Consider the following 17,674-nt stretch of genomic DNA (forward strand, 5'->3'; position numbering starts at 1 on the left):
CATTGACTGAGATGATGTGCAAAGTTGGAAATTTTACTATTCAGTTATTATAATTCAAACACTTTTACCAAGACACTTGTGGGATTGAGAGAAACACTAGCCTTGTGAGGTCTGAAGTTGGTGATTATTCCTTGTGATCTGTCATTCTTGCTAACCATTTCATTTGAAGTACATCTTGTTCTGCTCCTTCCATGAACTTATGACAACTGTGAACTTGAGAATTGTCCAATGAAGTTTTTGGGAATGTATGTAGTTATCTCATGAATTGTGATTGGTAAACTATGAACTTTTTCCTTTTGCTTGAAGACAAGCAAAGATTTAAATTTGGGGGAGTTTAATAGCTGCTAATTATGAGTATATTTTGGGGGTTAAACTATAAAGGAATTTGTAATTTTTCTCTTCTAATTTTCCGTTTTTGAGCAAATAATTGTTAAATTAACATCATTTAAGTTTTTGTGCAAAGAATATTAAAAGTAGTGGATTTATGAAGCTTAGTGAGTAAAATAAAACTCAGAAAAGCAGAAATAATTAAGGAAATCATAGCTAATTAAGGAAAGCAAGTTAATTGAGGAAAGAATGGTCAATTAAGGAAAAAAGACTAATTGAGGAAAGAAGGGATAATTAAGGAAAGAAGATTAATTGAGGAAAGCAAAACAATTAAGGAACGCAAAATAATTAAGTAAAGAATGACTAATTAAGGAAATCAGACTAATTTAGAAGCCCGCTAATCTGAACCAATAAAAGAAGAAGAGAGAAGAAGGAGAAGAGACACAAAAATTCCAACAGAATACAATTCCTTATAAAAGGAAAATGCTTGAAGAAGGAGAAGCAAGCAATGGGAGTCATTCCTCCCCTTCATTCCCTTTCTTATCTTTTCCCTATTTACTAAATATTCCCCTCTTGCAATTGTAAAGCCTCCATGATAATGAGAGGCTAAACCTCTTTTGTTGGAAACTTGGCAGCCAAGTACTCTTGATGTAATTTCTCTTCCTATCTATTTATAATATTACATTTGCATTATCCTTTCTTGTGCTTAATATTATTGCTCGTAGCTTGATCACCCATTTGCATGGTAAGTTTTAGAGGTAGCGTTGGGAAACATCATTTTCTAATAGAACTGGGAAAGGGTATCTAAATAAGTTCCTAACATTCTCATCTTCTGAATTTCCTTCTACAATATTATTAAATTTTGTCAATTTTTCTGTCTTTAATTAATTAATTTAAATTCATGTTTAATTCTTTTTCTTGTTTGATTTAATTTTCAGCAATTTAATTTATTGTTTTCTACAACCTTTCCAAAAAAAATTCTTAATTAAATATTCATCTACCTAAGTACAAACAAAGTCCCTATGGATACAATACTTGGACTTCCATTTTAACTTTACTACTTAGGACGAATTGGTGCACTTGTCAATCCATCAACAATTTTTTGGCGTCATTGTCGGGGACTTTGTTCTTGGTATTTTGGATATTCTATTTTTAATTGTTATTTTTTCTTAATTTTTCAAATTTAAATGATAAAAAAAGAAGAAGTATCTTTTTCTTGTGAGTCTATGATTACAAGGTGGAACCTCAGAAGAACTTGAGCCATGGAAGATATTTTAAAGAGGTGGATTTAGCATCTTGAAAGAATACAATTAGGGGTCAGTCACCCACCACTGGTAAATTGTGATTTTTGTGGAGGAGAGCATTTCAATAATAATTGTCATCTCTACTCTTAGAAAGCCAAAATTACTGTTAAAATCGACCACCCCCTCAAACAAGTCCTTAGAAAGCCAAACCTCGCCATAAGAATGGTTGCATGTTCGGTGGAACTCTCCAAGTTTGGCCTACGATTCAAAGCACGAGGCCCCATCAAAGGGCAGTGCCTAGCTAATTTCCTGGCCGAACTCCCACCTGCCAAGGACAACAGTGAAGCCTGGTGGACGTTGCATGTGGATGAAGCTTCCACCAGCAAGGGCAACGACACAAGCATCACCCTCGAAGGACTAGATAACATCTTCATCGAAGAGTCGATAAGGTTTGACTAGAAGGCCTCAACCAACCAAGTTGAATATGAAGCCGTCATTGTTGGCCTAAAGCTGGCCATTGAGGTTGGTGCAAAGAAGTTGAGATGTAGAAGCGACTCCTAGCTCGTCTCCGAGCAAGTTAACGAGGTCTGCTAAGCCAAGGAGACACAAATGCAGAGATACTACCACCTGGTCAAACAACTCCTAAAGCATTTTGAGCAAATGGAACTAATCCATGTCAACAAAGAATGAAACGACTGAGCAGATGCCTTAGCTCACTTGGGAAGCACTAAGATGTCAAGTCAGCATCGCACATTCATCCAAGAGACCCTCACCTCCCCTACCACTGACGTTACCAAGTCCTGCTCAAATCAAATTGATCCCAGCGGATGGATGTCTCCCATATGGGCCTACCTTATCACTGACGCCTTGCCCCAGGAGCCAGTTGAAGCCAGAAAGGTAAGATGCCAAGCTTCACACTATGCCATCATTAATAACGAGATGTTCAAACAAGCAGTCTTAAGACCCTTATTGAAGTACATCAGGGAGGACAATACGATGTACATCATGCACGAAGTACATAGGGGGATATGTGGAATGCACACCAGAGGATGAAGCATGGTGAAAGGGTCATACGAGCTAGATACTACTAGCTGGCCTTAAGGGCAGTTTGCACCAAGTATGTCAAAAAGTGTAAAGAATGTCAAGAGTTCAACCATATCCACCACGTGTTGCCTAAGGAGCTCCATAACATCACCTCCCCTTGGCCTTTCACCATGTGGGGAATGAACATTCTCGAACCATTTCCTATAGCCAAAAGCCAAATCGAATTCCTCCTCGCCATGGTGGACTATTTCACCAAGTGGATTGAAGCAGACCCCCTATAAAAAATAATGGCCCAAAAGGTTCAGAAGTTCACATAAAAGAACATTATCTGCAGATATGGCTTACCTCAAGCCATCATGACCAGATTTGGAAGGCAATTCACTAAAACGGGGTACGAAGAATTTCTCCAATAGCTCGGTGCCAAACACCTGACCTCCTCAGCGGAGCATCCCCAAGCCAATAGGCAAGTAGAAGCCGCAAACAAGGTCATCCTCGTCAAGCTACACAAAAGAACGTCAACAATTCCCAAGGGGCTGTGGGTAGACGAGCTCCCGAGCATGCTATGAGGATACCACTGTACTCCCAAGTCTACCACACAAGAAACCACATTCAAGTTAACTACAACACCAATGTTATGATACCTATGGAAATTGGCGAACCTTCACTCCGCATAAGCATGTTCAATGTGGCCAACAACTCAGAATCATTGGCGGTGGAGTTGGACCTGACTGAGGAAGTTAGAAGTGAACCACGAATTCAAGAAGATGCCTGCAAACAAAGAATAACTTGGAAATGCATCTCAAAGCGCAAGAAATGTAGCTTCAAGCCCAACGCCTTGGTTTGGAGGCTCCAAGGAGATGCCATGAAAGACAACTCAAAAGGAAAGCTCTCACCAAACAGGGAAGGCTCATTCTACATCACTGAGTCCTTGTAGAACAACACGTACAGGCTTCAAGACATGGTAGGCAAAGTGGTCCCTAGGATCTGGAATGCAACTCACTTAAGATCCTACTATAGTTAGAACCAGGTAGTGTACTTTTTTTCCTACTTTAGTATTTTTCCCACTTGTAAAAAATAAGGGTTTTTGCTGAAGAGGTTTTAATGAGGTACACCTGAGTACCCATGTAAAAGGATGATCCCCTGTAAAGTCAGATCATTCATGAAATCCTCAGTTTTTCATTTAATGTGGCATACCTAAGGTTTTCATGTTCATATTACATTTCATCTTACCAACACGTGGTGGAAACCAACTAAGAATCTATTGTTCATCTTGAGATTCAGGACCTCGGTTTTTTCCACTCAAGCCTTTCTCCATTCTAATTTGTCATAGAATTTAGTCTTAATAGACATGACAATTAATTAAGAAAAAAAAAGAATGTTGACAAAGTAATTATATGTTTCTTATAATTAGGATCAAGAAAATATTTATATATAGGACCGAAAATGGTATTTGACTTCTGCTTCGTGACAATATCAATATTTTATTTTTGGTTAAAAAAATGTTTGGGATTCCTTCAAAATTTTAAAAGTATTACATTCGTTTTCACAAAAAATTTCATATTAATTTGGTCATTGTAAAAATAAAACATATTTTTGTTGGTCCTCAAAAGTAACTTCATTAGACGGTAATCTAGCGTAGCTAACAAACTTACACATGTAATTTGATTACAAATGAATTAAACAATTTGTTACGGTTAAACCCTTCTCCAAAACAATTTTTGACGACTAAACACCCCCAAAAATTACAATTTTTTGTCACTTCCTGAGCGATTTTTTCACATTTTTTTATGAGATTAGGGGAAAAGATGAAGCAACAATAAATTCCAGTGTCTTTCGAGTGTGCTTGTGAGGGTAGAAGAACCTATCTTTTGTGTCTGTTTGTTTTGATATTTAATTTATTTAAAATATAAATTATTTTTTTATTTAGTAAGAATAAAAATTATTTTTTGTTTTAAAAAGGGACCACCAACACTAGGATAACTAGAAGTAATTGAGAAAATTTGTTTATTTATATTTTTTTCAGGTTTAAATATGTTTTAGTCCTTTAAATTTGGTTAATTATTTTTTGTAGTCCTTGAAAAAAATATTTTTATAAGTCCTTGGAATTTTCGAAAAGCTAGTTTTAGGGAGCGTTTGTTTCATGGATAATTTTTTTTATTCCCAAGAATATTTTTTTTCTTAGGAATATAACATGGAAATTTTATTCTAGGGTATTTAAATTGGTTGAGATTATTTTTTATATTCTCAGGAATGATTAAAACGTGTTTAATTGAGTTTTTTTATCATGTGAATATATATTACTATTACTAAAATGTCCATATTACAAAAACTCTTGTTACACCCTTCTTCTCCTCCTCATGTGTTTGACGATTACGGTAATTGAAAGATGAACAAAAATTGCCTATTAAAAAGGGGCATTGGAGGGAAAGGAGAAATTATCGTAAAATGTAGGAACGAAATTGACAATAAATCAAAATGCGGGAACATTAATTGGACAAGAACAAAATTTGTGGGATCCAAAAAAAATTTAAGCCGTATCATCAAGGAACAATGAGAAAGTAGTGAGATAATGGTTAGTAAGAGAGCAAATATGGAGTTTTACTCATGAAGAGGTATTTCTGTCCCATAGAAATAATTTTTCCCTACCTTTTCTGTCAAGACTAAATATTGGTAGAATATGAGATTATATCTTTTCTAGGAATAAAATATATCCAAGATTTTTTTTTTTATGACCTCATAATAAACATGGGACAATTTTTTCCGGTCTTGTATTCTTGGGAATAACAAAATAGTTCATGAAACAAACATTCCTTAATTTCTCTTTGCTTATTGTGTTCATTGTATCCTTAAAAACATATTTAAGTCATTTTCTTATGCATAATATTCATTTATTTATTTATATAGTTCAATTATCAAATATTTAAAAAAAAATCATATCGACCCATGTCAAATGGATGAAAGTTGAAGTACCATAAATACATTTATTTTTTTTATAGGCAAAGAGAACAAATAGAAGTGATGATAAAATTGGCAAAGTTTTACAAAGGAAGAAGAAAAAAATAAAGATAAGACAAGCAAAAGACATCCAACGATTCAAAAGACAGGATTCTTTGAACAAGCCGAATCGAATCCGTTGGTTTTAAAGTAGCCGTTAGACAAAGGAAGGAGGGAAGAGGAAGCGAAGACGCGCGTATTGGCATTTCCTGGTTCGAAATTTAAGGATCAGATTTTTATGAAAGAAAGAAAGAAAGAAATTAGAAGAGAAAGGGTTTTGTTTAGTTTTGTGTGGTTATTGAGTTGAAACGAAAGAAAGAATGTTCAGAGGAAACAACGACGACGAGTTTGAGTTTGACGGTGGCTTCGACTTCGACAAGGAGGAGGCACTGTATAAAGAGTTGGAGACCCTCATTCATTCAGAGAACACTGCCCCATCGATGATGTTTCCGTTGGAGGACGCCACCCATGTTCACAGTGGTGATTCTGATTCTGATGGTGGCTCCGACAACAACAAGCTGCAGGTGTTTGAGTTGGAGAACAGCCTCGTTCAACTTCCTCCCAAGTTGTCATCTTTGTCAGTGCCTCCCCCGACGGAATCGATGTTGCCGCATACACAGTTTCACGGCGGCTTCGATGAGTGGGACGACACCCTCGTTTACCTTCCTCCGATAGAAGAAACCCTCGATCAGTTAGAGAACACTGCCCCAAGGCTTCTTTCTCCGTCGGCCGAAGAAACCCTCGATCACCTTCTTTCCCTTTCGACTCCGATGTTGTTGCAAGAGTTGTTGGAGTCAAAGAACACTGCCCCTGCCCCTAGCCTTCTTCCCCTATCCACTCCGATGTTCCGGCAGGGCACATCACCCTTCTTCCACAGACACAGACAGCGAACCGACCCTCCACTTCATCGGCATCATCATCTCACAATCGCTGCAACAGATGGACCAATGAAGAACACATGTACTATTCTATTTAATCTCTCAAACTATTAGATTTTGCATATCAATAAACTTTTTATGTTTTTCTTCTTTCATTTTCATTACAGGTTATTTCTTCAAGGGCTTGCAATCTATGGCAAGGGAGATTGGAAGAATATTGCAAGGTATGCTGTTAAGACTAGAACCTCAACCCAAGTTGCTAGTCATGCCCAAAAATACTTTCTTCATCTGCGAGCCTCAAACAAAAAGGGAAAAAGAAAGAGCATTTATGACACGACCTTGCAAGATCAAGTTCCACCACCTCACCAACATTGGGTTTTGCCTCCAAATCTTGCAACATACTGACATCCTTCCTTCGCACATCACTTGGCTGATGAAGAAAGATTTAATTTTCATTTTCTCTTGCTCTGCCGAATCAATATTCATTCAGAGTTCTTTATTTGTTTCCCTTTTGTAATTACTCAAAAGATTTAGTGCTTCTGGACTACCTAGTAATTTTTCGCACAGTCCATGCTACCTTATTCTGTACATGTTTACATTGCAGTAACATAAGTATCGCATTTCCCTACTCATTACAATTACATCCCAACTTTTTCCCCCTATTATGTCTGCAATTCATCATACTTTTGAACTAAATATAACTCAGCTCAAAAGCAGAAACAGAAAAGTTAAAGAATAAAAACCATAAGGTGCGTTTGATTTGCTAAAAAAACAAGACAGACAAATCAGTACAGACAAGTAGCTATTACGTTGCACAATTTCACAGTTTTCTTAAACAAACACAAAGTCCCTTACGTTGCACACCCTCTTTCGCTACCAAATTACTGTGATGATTGTTACACCAACTGGAAGTGTCACTTAAAGCAAAATCATCTAACCTAGTGAAATAAGCTATTTTACAAAATAGTTTTATTTTGGTCAAATTAACTTTTATTTTAAGCTAATTGAATGAAGTAAAAGCTAGCTTATTTGCATTGCCAACCACTTAGTATATATGTGTGCACGTGTGTGTCTCTAATATCACTCAGCAAGACTTGTTTATCAAGTGAAATGATTGCTCATAAAAAAACTATCCATTACTTGGCATGACTATATAATGCATATGTACAAGTGTACAACCACTAATGGAACACGTTTTCCTTTATGTACATAATTCATGTTCACAGGCAAGTACAATGTGCAGTGTGTCTTTTTTATGCCATATATTACAAACAATTAACACACATGCATCAAGTTTAGCTATATTACTTTCAGATATTGAAAATACAAATTACATAACTTACACTAAACAATACATTGACAAAAGGTTAAATATTTCATGCATACAACTTCAGAAGATCATCTTTGAATTTAGCTTTCAGTTGTTCTCTCTTTATCTTGAGAGCATTAGTGACTAATCCAGATTCAGGTGTCCATGGATCTGGCAACAACTTAATCTTTGCAGGAATTTCAGATTTCACCAGCTTTGTAGCTTTTGCGACCTGAAACAAATTTAAGGAGTCACCATTAACCATGTAACACACAATGCTTGTTAACTTATAACTACCTTGTTACATCATAAATAAAACTCTAGTTTGGCAGATCTAAAAATCATTTTTCAGATTTTATCTGTCAAGCTTCACCTCGATTGGAAAATGCCATGTCACTATAATGATAGGTCAACCAAAAGAACACAAACCCCAAATGGAAATTTCCTTAATACAGGCAATGCAAATATCAAAACACATTTAAGTGCATATATTTCATCTATAATTCTTTAGTGTTAAAGAGATATCATATAAAACCATTGATGTGTCTTCACTTAATAGCTTTTAGCATAGTTGACCAAAGACATGGTTTCAAAGTCTTATGAACAAGTGATTTTCATTAATTTATTGTTTTATGGTAGAATCTTCCTTTGAATTTGATGCTGCTTGCAAGTTGCAACAATATCTTATGCCTCAAGAAACCCTCCATTTCATCCTCCCAACTTGAATTTTTTGTGCAATGTGCACCATTTGCATCAATCTCGTCATTACTTTGTAAAATGGATCCAAGAAACCTAAACCATGAGACGAAGACTAACTTTACAAACATGAATTCATGCCTCTAGCATGCTCTCTCACACATGAACACTTCAGACTTGAGCATGAACCATAGGCCCCTTCTATCTTGAACTAAAAACCAACTTAATTTAGAAGAATGGAGGTTAGGAAGTCTCACATCGTCTGCCTCAATTCTTGGGGTGCAACTTATATATTTGTTGGGTAACTTCACTTAGTGTCAATTGGTTTTAAGTTGAAAACTAACATGGTATCAGAGCCTATAGCCCATCTTAGTTCTTGCCTATTCTAGTAGGCTCGTCTGTTTTGGCAGGCATCTGTGGAGGGGTGGTTAGGAAGTCCCACATCGCCTGCCTCAATTCTTGGGGTACAGCTTATATATCTGTTGGGCAACTTCACTTAGTACCAATTGGTTTTAAGCTGAAATCTAACAGCAGCGAGGATCAACCTCCAAACCATTGATTAAGGCTTTGGTACCATGTCAAAGACCAACTTTCTAAAAATCTTATGTAGTTAAGTGGAGCCTCGTGAATGATTTATTATCTCCAAACACTGCAACTGGTGGTATGATATAATCTCCATTTTTCATATGTTGACTCCAACACTATTCAATCTGGCTTGATATTAGCTTTATCTGATATTGTCTTGAACAATCTTACTTTAGTATGAGGATTCAATTTTTTTCCTTAAATATTTAAACAGCCTAATATAAATGAAGAAAGAGGAAACTTACATCTCCCTATTTGTATCAAGAGTACTGTAGTTTACAGCTAGTGTTGCCTCATCATAATTACTTACTGTTATGTATATTTTGATAATTGATAAATTATAACTGGACAACCTATAGGTTATATCTTGGATATATACTAGCAAACAAGGAAGCATCCACAGATTAGCTAACCTTAGAAATAGCTTGCAGGACCTCAGTGATAGTTTCAGGTTTGTTACACAGATCAGAAAAATTTCTGTGCTCAATACCAGCTTGTTCGGCCCATTTCTCCAGGGACTGATATGAAACAACAACTAGAGCCACACAGTAATCGTAAAAGGGGTCTGCATAAACCATTATATTATCCACATAGTCACATGATGATAGTGCTGCCTCAACCTGCAATTAAGAGAAAAAAAATGAAATCACTATGTAGGAATTGAAAAATTCACTAGAAACTTGTGGCAGTATTTCATTCAGATTCTAAAATGACAAGGTATATTTGAGTAACCTTTCCGAGAGAGACATATTCTCCATGCTGAAGTTTGACAATATCCTTCTTCCTATCTATGATTTCAAGACATCCATCAGGATGGAATTGTCCGATATCCCCAGTATAAAACCAACGCATACCATGCTCATCAACCTGTACTAAGTTCAAAAATGACCCATGTGGCATACATTAGCAAAGGTACATTTTAGAGCAGTTGAAGAAAGTTAAAAGGGAAAGATAATAGGCATATAACTGAAAGTTTGAAAATTACCTTGAACACTTCATTAGTTTTTTCTTGATTCTTAAAGTAACCGGCAGTCACACTAAATCCCCCAACTACAATCTCTCCGCGTGGCATTGGTTTGTCTGATGTCAGATACCCTCCTTCTTCCCAAGAAACAAGCTATATAACCACATTAATAAAGAAATCAAACTCCTCCCATTTAAGGCTCTTAATTAAGTGGCACCAACTGCAACTTATAGTACTATAACTCAAGATATGTAACTCGTTTTCTTACTAATTTTCAAAATCAAAGAAGTTTTACAATTATGCACAAGCATGAAATTGTAATAATTAATGATGTTAATTAAATAAATGAATGCACCACACTGAATTTTCATCAGTGGAATATATGACATACCTTAATGTAGGAACAAGGAAGAGGTGGACCAACACGCCCCACCTTGCGGTCATACCATTCAGAGAAGGCAGCCCCTGCAAATGTTTCAGTCAAGCCATATGCTTGCCCAATAATAGCCCTGTTGACAGGTAAAATGTAAGTATGGAGAATGTCAAATCTGGTTTGGCAAAAGGAGGTATAAAATCATTAATATTTACATTAACTTCAATAGAAATGGTTGAAAAATAAAGTTTAATGCACCAAGTGAGCCTGCTGGTCTTTCCTATAAATAAGTATATGTTAGAAATGGAAAAGACCTATGCCAACCCTCAAAAGTTTGGTCAAAAGGAAGGATTGTCCAAGTCATAAAAAGACCACTTTGGCAATATTCTTAACAAATTTGATATCTTAGAACATCCACCTCAGGCCAAAGACTAGACATTTGGAGCATGAAGTTTGCATATTTTGACATCTACAAACGACCCAACATCATGACTAGATCTTAGAACATCCACCTCTGGTCAAAAGGAAACATTGAAAATGGACTAAGCCTCACTCAACATAAAAAAGCTACAAGAAAAGGGGGAGAATTGCCCAAATGGGCCAAATCTAATTGGGAATACTTTGGCTATATTCCTAGTTGATGTTGAATCTTAACAATAACATCACAAAACATGAACATTAATCTATTTCTACTCATAATATATGAAACTTGGGATACGAGCTCTTGAGATGTCACTTAGATTCTTTAGCTTCTGTTGTTTAGCTATGAAAACGAATTTTGCACATTTTTACACCTTGTTAGAGTGTCTTTTTTCATTCTCACAACTCTTAACATTATACATAAATGTAAATTAATAATGTTAATTGATAACCATTGGTATTATATTAGTTTATGGTGGATAATTAGTTGTCTTAATTTACTATCAGTCATGCCATTAATTTTGGAGGACAAGGTGAAACTTTAGGGGAGAGTATTGATAGGTACACTTAACCCCATTTTTAGTTTCACAGTAGAATAATTAGAGAGTTAGTTAGCTAGTTGGCGGCTGAGATAATTAGGGAAACAAAGCATGTTGCCTATAAATGAGAAAAGAGGTTGGGAGGGAGATTTTATCTTGAAATTTGAGAGGGAATTCAGATTGTTGCAGGAGAGTCCAAGTGTCTCGAAAGTCTTTAAATGTTTTTCTATTAATAGAAGATTTTCTGTCTACAATTCTAATCTGGTTTCTATCATGTGGCTAAAATTTATGCATGACCAACAAGAAAAAGAGAATGATGGAGAATGGCATTGTTACAATCTTACATATAGGAATTGAATACGATGATATATACTATCTCACACTAGAAATTGTTAAAAGAGATCTCATGATAAAGAATTGAGTCTTGAACCTAGCTCAATAATGTCATGTGATCCATGTAGCTAACCTCATCAATTGGATAAGAATTTTATTGTTGTTGTATCTTACACTTACTATTAGATAGAAATTCACATTAAAATCAAACTATGTATAGCAGATAACTTCTTCCACCACCTAGATCCATGACCCCATCACATACACCGGGATGTGAGCACACAAGCATGCATGTGACTAGTTAGTTCCAAGAATATGTGGTATAAAGATAGGAATGGTTACCCCATGCAGACATTGATAAAGTGCTGTGAATCTCCAGATAAAGGGGCTCCCCCACAAAGCATATAACGGAGGCGGCCTCCAATAGCATCACGAATTTTTTTAAAGACAATGGTATCCCACACCAACTTCTCCAATCCCCAAGCTCCAAGCCAGCTTCCTTTTACAGCAGACAGTCGGCGCTGGTATGCAAAATGAAAAAGATTCTTCACAAGCCCCCCTTTTTCCTCAACCTAAGTATATTATAGAAAAGAGTAAGGAAGAGAAATAACTATTTAGTCACTGCTTTAAAGCATTCAATAGCAAGAGAAAGGGACACATAAAATATAAGATTTTGCAATTTGAGAATTGTGACTGGAAAGTGTCTTTCAAAATTGAAAATTCTAGTTGATATCTATATCACCAGAAATTCACAATGCTAGTAAGTGATAGAATGGTAAAGTTCTAATACAAGTAAAAATTAAATATAGTGGAGATGAAAGTATTGATGTGGTGGATAGAGATACAAGAAAAAGATAAGATTGTTGATGAATGCATGTGGGAAAAGTTTGAGTAGTAGTAGTGTTAGAGTTATCGAGCAAACGATAACATGAACTAGTTTTAAGGTTGTTTGCTCATGCAAGGATATGCTCAAATATAGCTGCTACAATACAAAACAAAGTGTCAAATTGAAATTCTTCTCTTAGGAACCCATGAGGAAATACGAAAGATAATAGAATGATTTTATTGCTTGACTATAAATGAATAGAACAAGTAGAAAGATCTCACCACCCAAGGATTTTCCATTTCACGAGAAACTCTTGCTCAGTCTTCTACAAATGAGTCCATAAAATGACATCCCTACCCTTTATTCTCACTATCTATAAAATTAACCCCCCTCTAATTTACTAATTGTTCTATCAGTCTAAATTAACTACTTAGTCTTCCTTTTATTCTTCCAAGCAACAACCCTTTCATCCTATAACATTGTCGAACTACGAGTTACAAGAAAACTTTAGGAGAAACCATTAAAAAATTCACTCTAAATGATTTTATAGAGTCAACAGCATATATGATCCATGTAGCAGGCCTTACCAAGTGGGATAAAGCTGTGTTGTTACTCCTCCCCTCTACCTTAACTTAAACAGACCTCTTACAAAAACAACCAAAATTTTCCTAAATTTATATTAGAAACTACAATTAAATCCCAGATATTATCAAACCTAATAGATTCATTAATAAAGTCACTAGCTGAGATGAGTTGTAGTCAAATTCCATTTCTATTTTTCTTTTCATCTTTTTATGATGAGATAAAAGGAAGAGTACATTCATTTGGTATTGATAAACCATCTATTCAAATGGTTGGATGCTAAAATCAATACTCAACCTAGTTGCTGCAACAAGGACTGTGTTCTTCCTCTTTGCCGAAGTATAAGGCTAAACAATAGTAACTATGGCATTTGACCACAAACAGTCCATGAACTAAGGTTGAGTTAATGTTGTGAAGCACTATACCATTTTGGAGTTAGTTGTCACAATTTTCTTTTCAAGTTACTAAATATAATGTTAGTTTGATTCAAACCTTTTTTACAACTCCATCTCGAATACGATCAACAATAGCTGGTACAGCTGCCATAAGTGTAGGCTTTAACACATTGGCATCTCCCTTGGTTCCTTGCTTGATTTTACTTGATGAGTCAGTCAAAGTCAGAATAGAGCTGTAACCGATGGCACAACCTACAGCTAGCATAACAGACTGGACAACCACAGTAAGTTAGAGATAATATCATCAACTACTTTGACAGTTAGAAGGCTAAGAAGAAATTACCTCTGCTGCCATTTCAAAAACATGAGCAAGGGGCAAGTAGGCCATGTACACATCCTTGCTACCAAGATTTGGAATAATTGTCATAACTGCTGCTGTTGTTGCTACAATGTTTCCATGAGTAATCATAACACCCTGTCAAATCAAAGGGAATCATAGAACTGAGCTGAGGGAGATCCTATTGGTTCTCAATGTTGCAGACAAGAAAATTTTCATTATATTAATACAATGTCTTGATATGGTTCTTGTTGATATTTTATCACCCAAAATCATTATTCACAAGCATGACTCTGGACAAAAGCACTTTGCATCAAATCACAAATATGAATAAGAGATTATACATTCACAGACACACAGAAAGGGACACCTTTAACAAAACTTGACGAAGAAACAAACCTTTGGCAGACCTGTACTACCACTTGTGTACATGATAACCGCAATATCATTCTTGGAAGGCAAGCTTGGTTGAACCGGACTTTCTTTCCCGAGTTTCTCAACTTCACTAACAGATGCAATTGTCCAGTTGCTCAAACTTCCTGAGAAAGCATCTTCATCATTGCTATCATCTTCAAAGTAAATAACATTTTGGACAGAGGTTAGTCTTGATCTTATTGCATCCAACTTCTTCAACAGCTTGGACTCGCAGATCAGAGTAGATACTTCAGTCTGTTCACATCACAAAGCTCAAATGAGAAACTGTCCATCACTTTTAGTTACTGTAATCATTAACCATTTTGGATTTGACTTCTCTAAAATGCAGTATCAAATCCAACTATTTTCATCTAATTATACAATCTCTAAGATATTATGCAAGATATGATAATTTCCTACCTCATTTAGTGAGTAGACCAGAGCATCCTCACCTAATGTAGCGTAAATAGTAACAACTGTTACATTCTGCCTGAAGCAACCCTGAAGTTTAGCAAGATTGTCATTAAAATGTGTGAATTAAGCCAAAAGGTAATGGAATGACTCAATAAAAGCAAGCATAATTTACCTGAAGGGCAATGAGCCACTCAGCCCTTGTATCAGAGAAAATTGCAACACGGCTATCTGCACTATGGCCTAATTTAAGAAGACCAGATGCAAAATTTGACACACGAGAAAATACCTCTCCATAGGTTTCCCATTCATAGTTTCCTAAATGAAGTTTCTCAAACTTCCTGCCATCACTTGATGTAACAAACTCTTTTCGTATTAGCTTTCTTGTTCCAAGAAATGGATTGTGGCTATATTTGTCACAGGATTGCTCAAATAGATGAGCCATGGTTGGGGCTTCTTTCCAAGGAGCTTCAACCAACTCGGTTTTTCGAGCATTACGTACTGCATAGCCCGCCTCACCACCAACTTCTACTGGCACACCTCCATGATCAACCATTTTCTTGTGCTTGGCAAGGTATAGTCAAGTTCCTAAAAGTTTATTCAAATGGAGAAATAGAGCACAACACAATATTGATTTCCCTATTCAAATGGTGTGAAAGAAAGCATGGACACAACTATTATTCAATAATATATCAGTTAGACAATACAAATTGACAATCAGTTGGATATAATCAAAATAAAATACAATGATTCTGAAAGGAGAAAGCAATCGAATATGAATGTGCAATGTATTTCAATGATAAACAAAATGGAATTTCAAATAAAAATTGAGAGCAATTAAAGTCAAGTAGTATAAAATTGAAAGGTATCCCTTTTAAAAGTTTATTATACCAACCGCCACGCTGATTAAAAGAGAGAAAAGGAATAAAAAACATAAAGATAAGTTGAAGTCAAACTTGAATAGAATATAGAGTTCACACGTATATGTGAAAATCTACATTTTTTTTTTCCAAAATATGTTTTCTTCCGGTGAAATACTCTAAGTTCGTTTTTAGTCACCTGTAAAAAAAATTATTTTTTATCCTCGTAAAATTAAAATGACAAATCCAAACCTATATGCTTTTTTTAAAATTAAATTTAAAATATAATTTGTGGGGTTAAAAACTGTTACTAATTGCAAGAAAAAAAAAAGCAAGAATACAGTTTGTGGCGATTAAAAGTCCCCGCAAACTACAGGAAAAAAAATGCAAGAATCAGCCATAACCACCGCACCTCGAACCAAACCTTGAACCAAAACAGCCACCTCATCCAACCCTCAAGTCGCTGTGACGGTTAATTTCCGGCGAAGGCTGGTTGCAGGAACACGAAGTGGCCGTGACGGAGCTCCGGCGGGGTCATTGTCAGAGTCTACACTTTCACATATACACAAACATCCTTCTCCTCTAACATCTCCAAACTAAACTTTGCTACTCACAGTCACAACAAATGATTAGTAGCTTCTGCTTCTTCAGCTCCATCAGTTGCGGTTCAAGTGATGTAGGTTTCTCTTCAATACTTTACCCACCGTGTCCTCATTTCTGTTTTTCTTTTTTGGTTTCTTTTATATTCATTTGTAGTACCGTTAATTGCTGTTGCTTTTCTTTTCTTTTTATTTGATTTGATGGGAAGAAATATCAATGAATTATAGGACAGAAGAAGAAGAAGAAGAAGAAGGCCTACATAATACTCTCATTTTCTGTATTTTTTTTATGTTGGTTTTGTGGAGAGGGATAAGAGCACGAGGGATTTGGGGTTGAATTAAGGATTGAAGCGAGAGTGTTAGATTTTAACAAGTATTAGCGTCCAGTTGACTATTGGATATAACCGTGAAAGATTTTATATGAAATAAAACCAAACAAATAAGTAAGGATGAAAAATATATTTTTAGCTTTTACCTTTTTTTTCTGTTATAAGCCGCAATCTCTAGATTTATTACAACTAGAATTGGGAGCAAGAGTTATTTAGACGAAGTAAACACTTTGACTTGGACCAGTTCATTCAAAACAACAAATGGATATTAAATAAAATAAAGAATGAGAAATAAACAACTTGATCAAAATCCGCAAGAAAAGGAAAAGTCGAGAAAAATCAACTATTCAACCATACAAAACTAAAAATCAAAATGTAAGACAGCTTCTATTTTATTGTTTCCACATGAATCATTCATATTTCATAATAAGCAATAAGGCTCCTCTCTAAGCCAAAATTCGAATCATAATTTGTCGTTTAAGAAGAATAAGTTCCTTTAACTACACTCAATCTTAAATGGTTTGGGTAATTTATTTAAAATTAAAAAAATTATATGAAAATTATTTAAAATACATTCATATGTATAAAGAAAAAATATTTGTGTTCAGCTATAATTGTGAAAAAAACGTTTTATTTATATAAAAAAAGAGTTATTTAGACATCTCAATAAAATAGAAATACTACAATTACAATTATTTATCACTTTAATTTCTCAATTTTCTTAATTCATGTTTAGTTTCTTATCTTTTTTTTTAGTCTAGTTTCTTATCTCATAAAATGTCATTTACTTAAATTTTAAAAATGAGGTAACAATAATTGAAGGGAATTTAATTTTTTGTGAAGTCTATAAGGGAGTGGTAGGAAAAAAATTTCATGCCCAAAAATCATGATTCTTGATATCATGTTTCCTTGATAAAGAATAAAATCTATTTGATTTGTAATTGAGAATATTTAAATAAGAATTTTGGGAATCAAATAGTTAGGTGATATTTTTATCATTTAACTTGATGCAATAAGAGTAATACAATATTATTATTGTAATAAAAGAAAATTTAAACTTGGAAAAGTAAGATTTTGACTTCCTCCATGAGAAAGTTTTCAACAAAAAAAACTAATTGTTTAAAAAAATATTCATTAGAAGCTTCCTTTCACAAGAATGTTAATTTTTTAAAATGGATATCAAATATGAAAAACTAAAAATTTTACCCTAAAATT

The 17,674-nt window shown here is 35.0% G+C and overlaps 2 protein-coding genes across 3 annotated transcripts; one reads left to right on the forward strand and one right to left on the reverse strand.

Moving 5' to 3' along the window:
- The first annotated feature begins 5,789 nt into the window (after nucleotides 1-5,789).
- LOC114401694 lies at nucleotides 5,790-7,131 on the forward strand. The gene is made up of 2 exons (XM_028364273.1): nucleotides 5,790-6,569; nucleotides 6,655-7,131. The coding sequence occupies exons 1-2, from the start codon at nucleotides 5,930-5,932 to the stop codon at nucleotides 7,002-7,004; spliced, it is 990 nt and encodes a 329-aa protein (XP_028220074.1). The 5' UTR covers nucleotides 5,790-5,929; the 3' UTR covers nucleotides 7,005-7,131.
- A 470-nt stretch (nucleotides 7,132-7,601) lies between these two features.
- Nucleotides 7,602-16,491, reverse strand: LOC114403378 (long chain acyl-CoA synthetase 8-like). Of its 2 annotated transcripts, XM_028366307.1 has the most exons (12): nucleotides 15,944-16,491; nucleotides 14,847-15,259; nucleotides 14,681-14,761; nucleotides 14,246-14,515; nucleotides 13,853-13,984; nucleotides 13,607-13,780; nucleotides 12,049-12,278; nucleotides 10,433-10,550; nucleotides 10,063-10,194; nucleotides 9,810-9,944; nucleotides 9,491-9,697; nucleotides 7,602-8,028 (listed from the first exon to the last, which is right to left on the reverse strand). In XM_028366307.1, the coding sequence occupies exons 2-12, from the start codon at nucleotides 15,225-15,227 to the stop codon at nucleotides 7,864-7,866; spliced, it is 2,025 nt and encodes a 674-aa protein (XP_028222108.1). In that variant the 5' UTR covers nucleotides 15,228-15,259; nucleotides 15,944-16,491; the 3' UTR covers nucleotides 7,602-7,863. The 2 variants fall into 2 exon arrangements, with proteins under 2 accessions (XP_028222108.1, XP_028222109.1); XM_028366308.1 differs by lacking the exon at nucleotides 15,944-16,491 and having other exon boundaries at nucleotides 14,847-15,505.
- Nucleotides 16,492-17,674: the final 1,183 nt, after the last annotated feature.

The sequence above is a fragment of the Glycine soja genome, chromosome 20 (genome assembly GCF_004193775.1).
Source record: "Glycine soja cultivar W05 chromosome 20, ASM419377v2, whole genome shotgun sequence".
NCBI lineage: Eukaryota > Viridiplantae > Streptophyta > Magnoliopsida > Fabales > Fabaceae > Glycine > Glycine soja.

Excerpts from the sequence above, each read along its gene's own strand:
- LOC114401694 (XM_028364273.1), top strand. The coding sequence starts at position 5,930 with ATGTTCAGAGGAAACAACGACGACGAGTTTGAGTTTGACGGTGGCTTC. Across the intron at positions 6,570-6,654 it reads TGGACCAATGAAGAACACAT|GTTATTTCTTCAAGGGCTTG; the intron begins GTACTATTCTAT and ends TTTTCATTACAG.
- LOC114403378 (XM_028366307.1), bottom strand. The coding sequence starts at position 15,227 with ATGGTTGATCATGGAGGTGTGCCAGTAGAAGTTGGTGGTGAGGCGGGC. Across the intron at positions 10,195-10,432 it reads TTCCTTGTTCCTACATTAAG|CTTGTTTCTTGGGAAGAAGG; the intron begins GTATGTCATATA and ends GTGGTTATATAG. Across the intron at positions 9,945-10,062 it reads AAACTAATGAAGTGTTCAAG|GTTGATGAGCATGGTATGCG; the intron begins GTAATTTTCAAA and ends AACTTAGTACAG.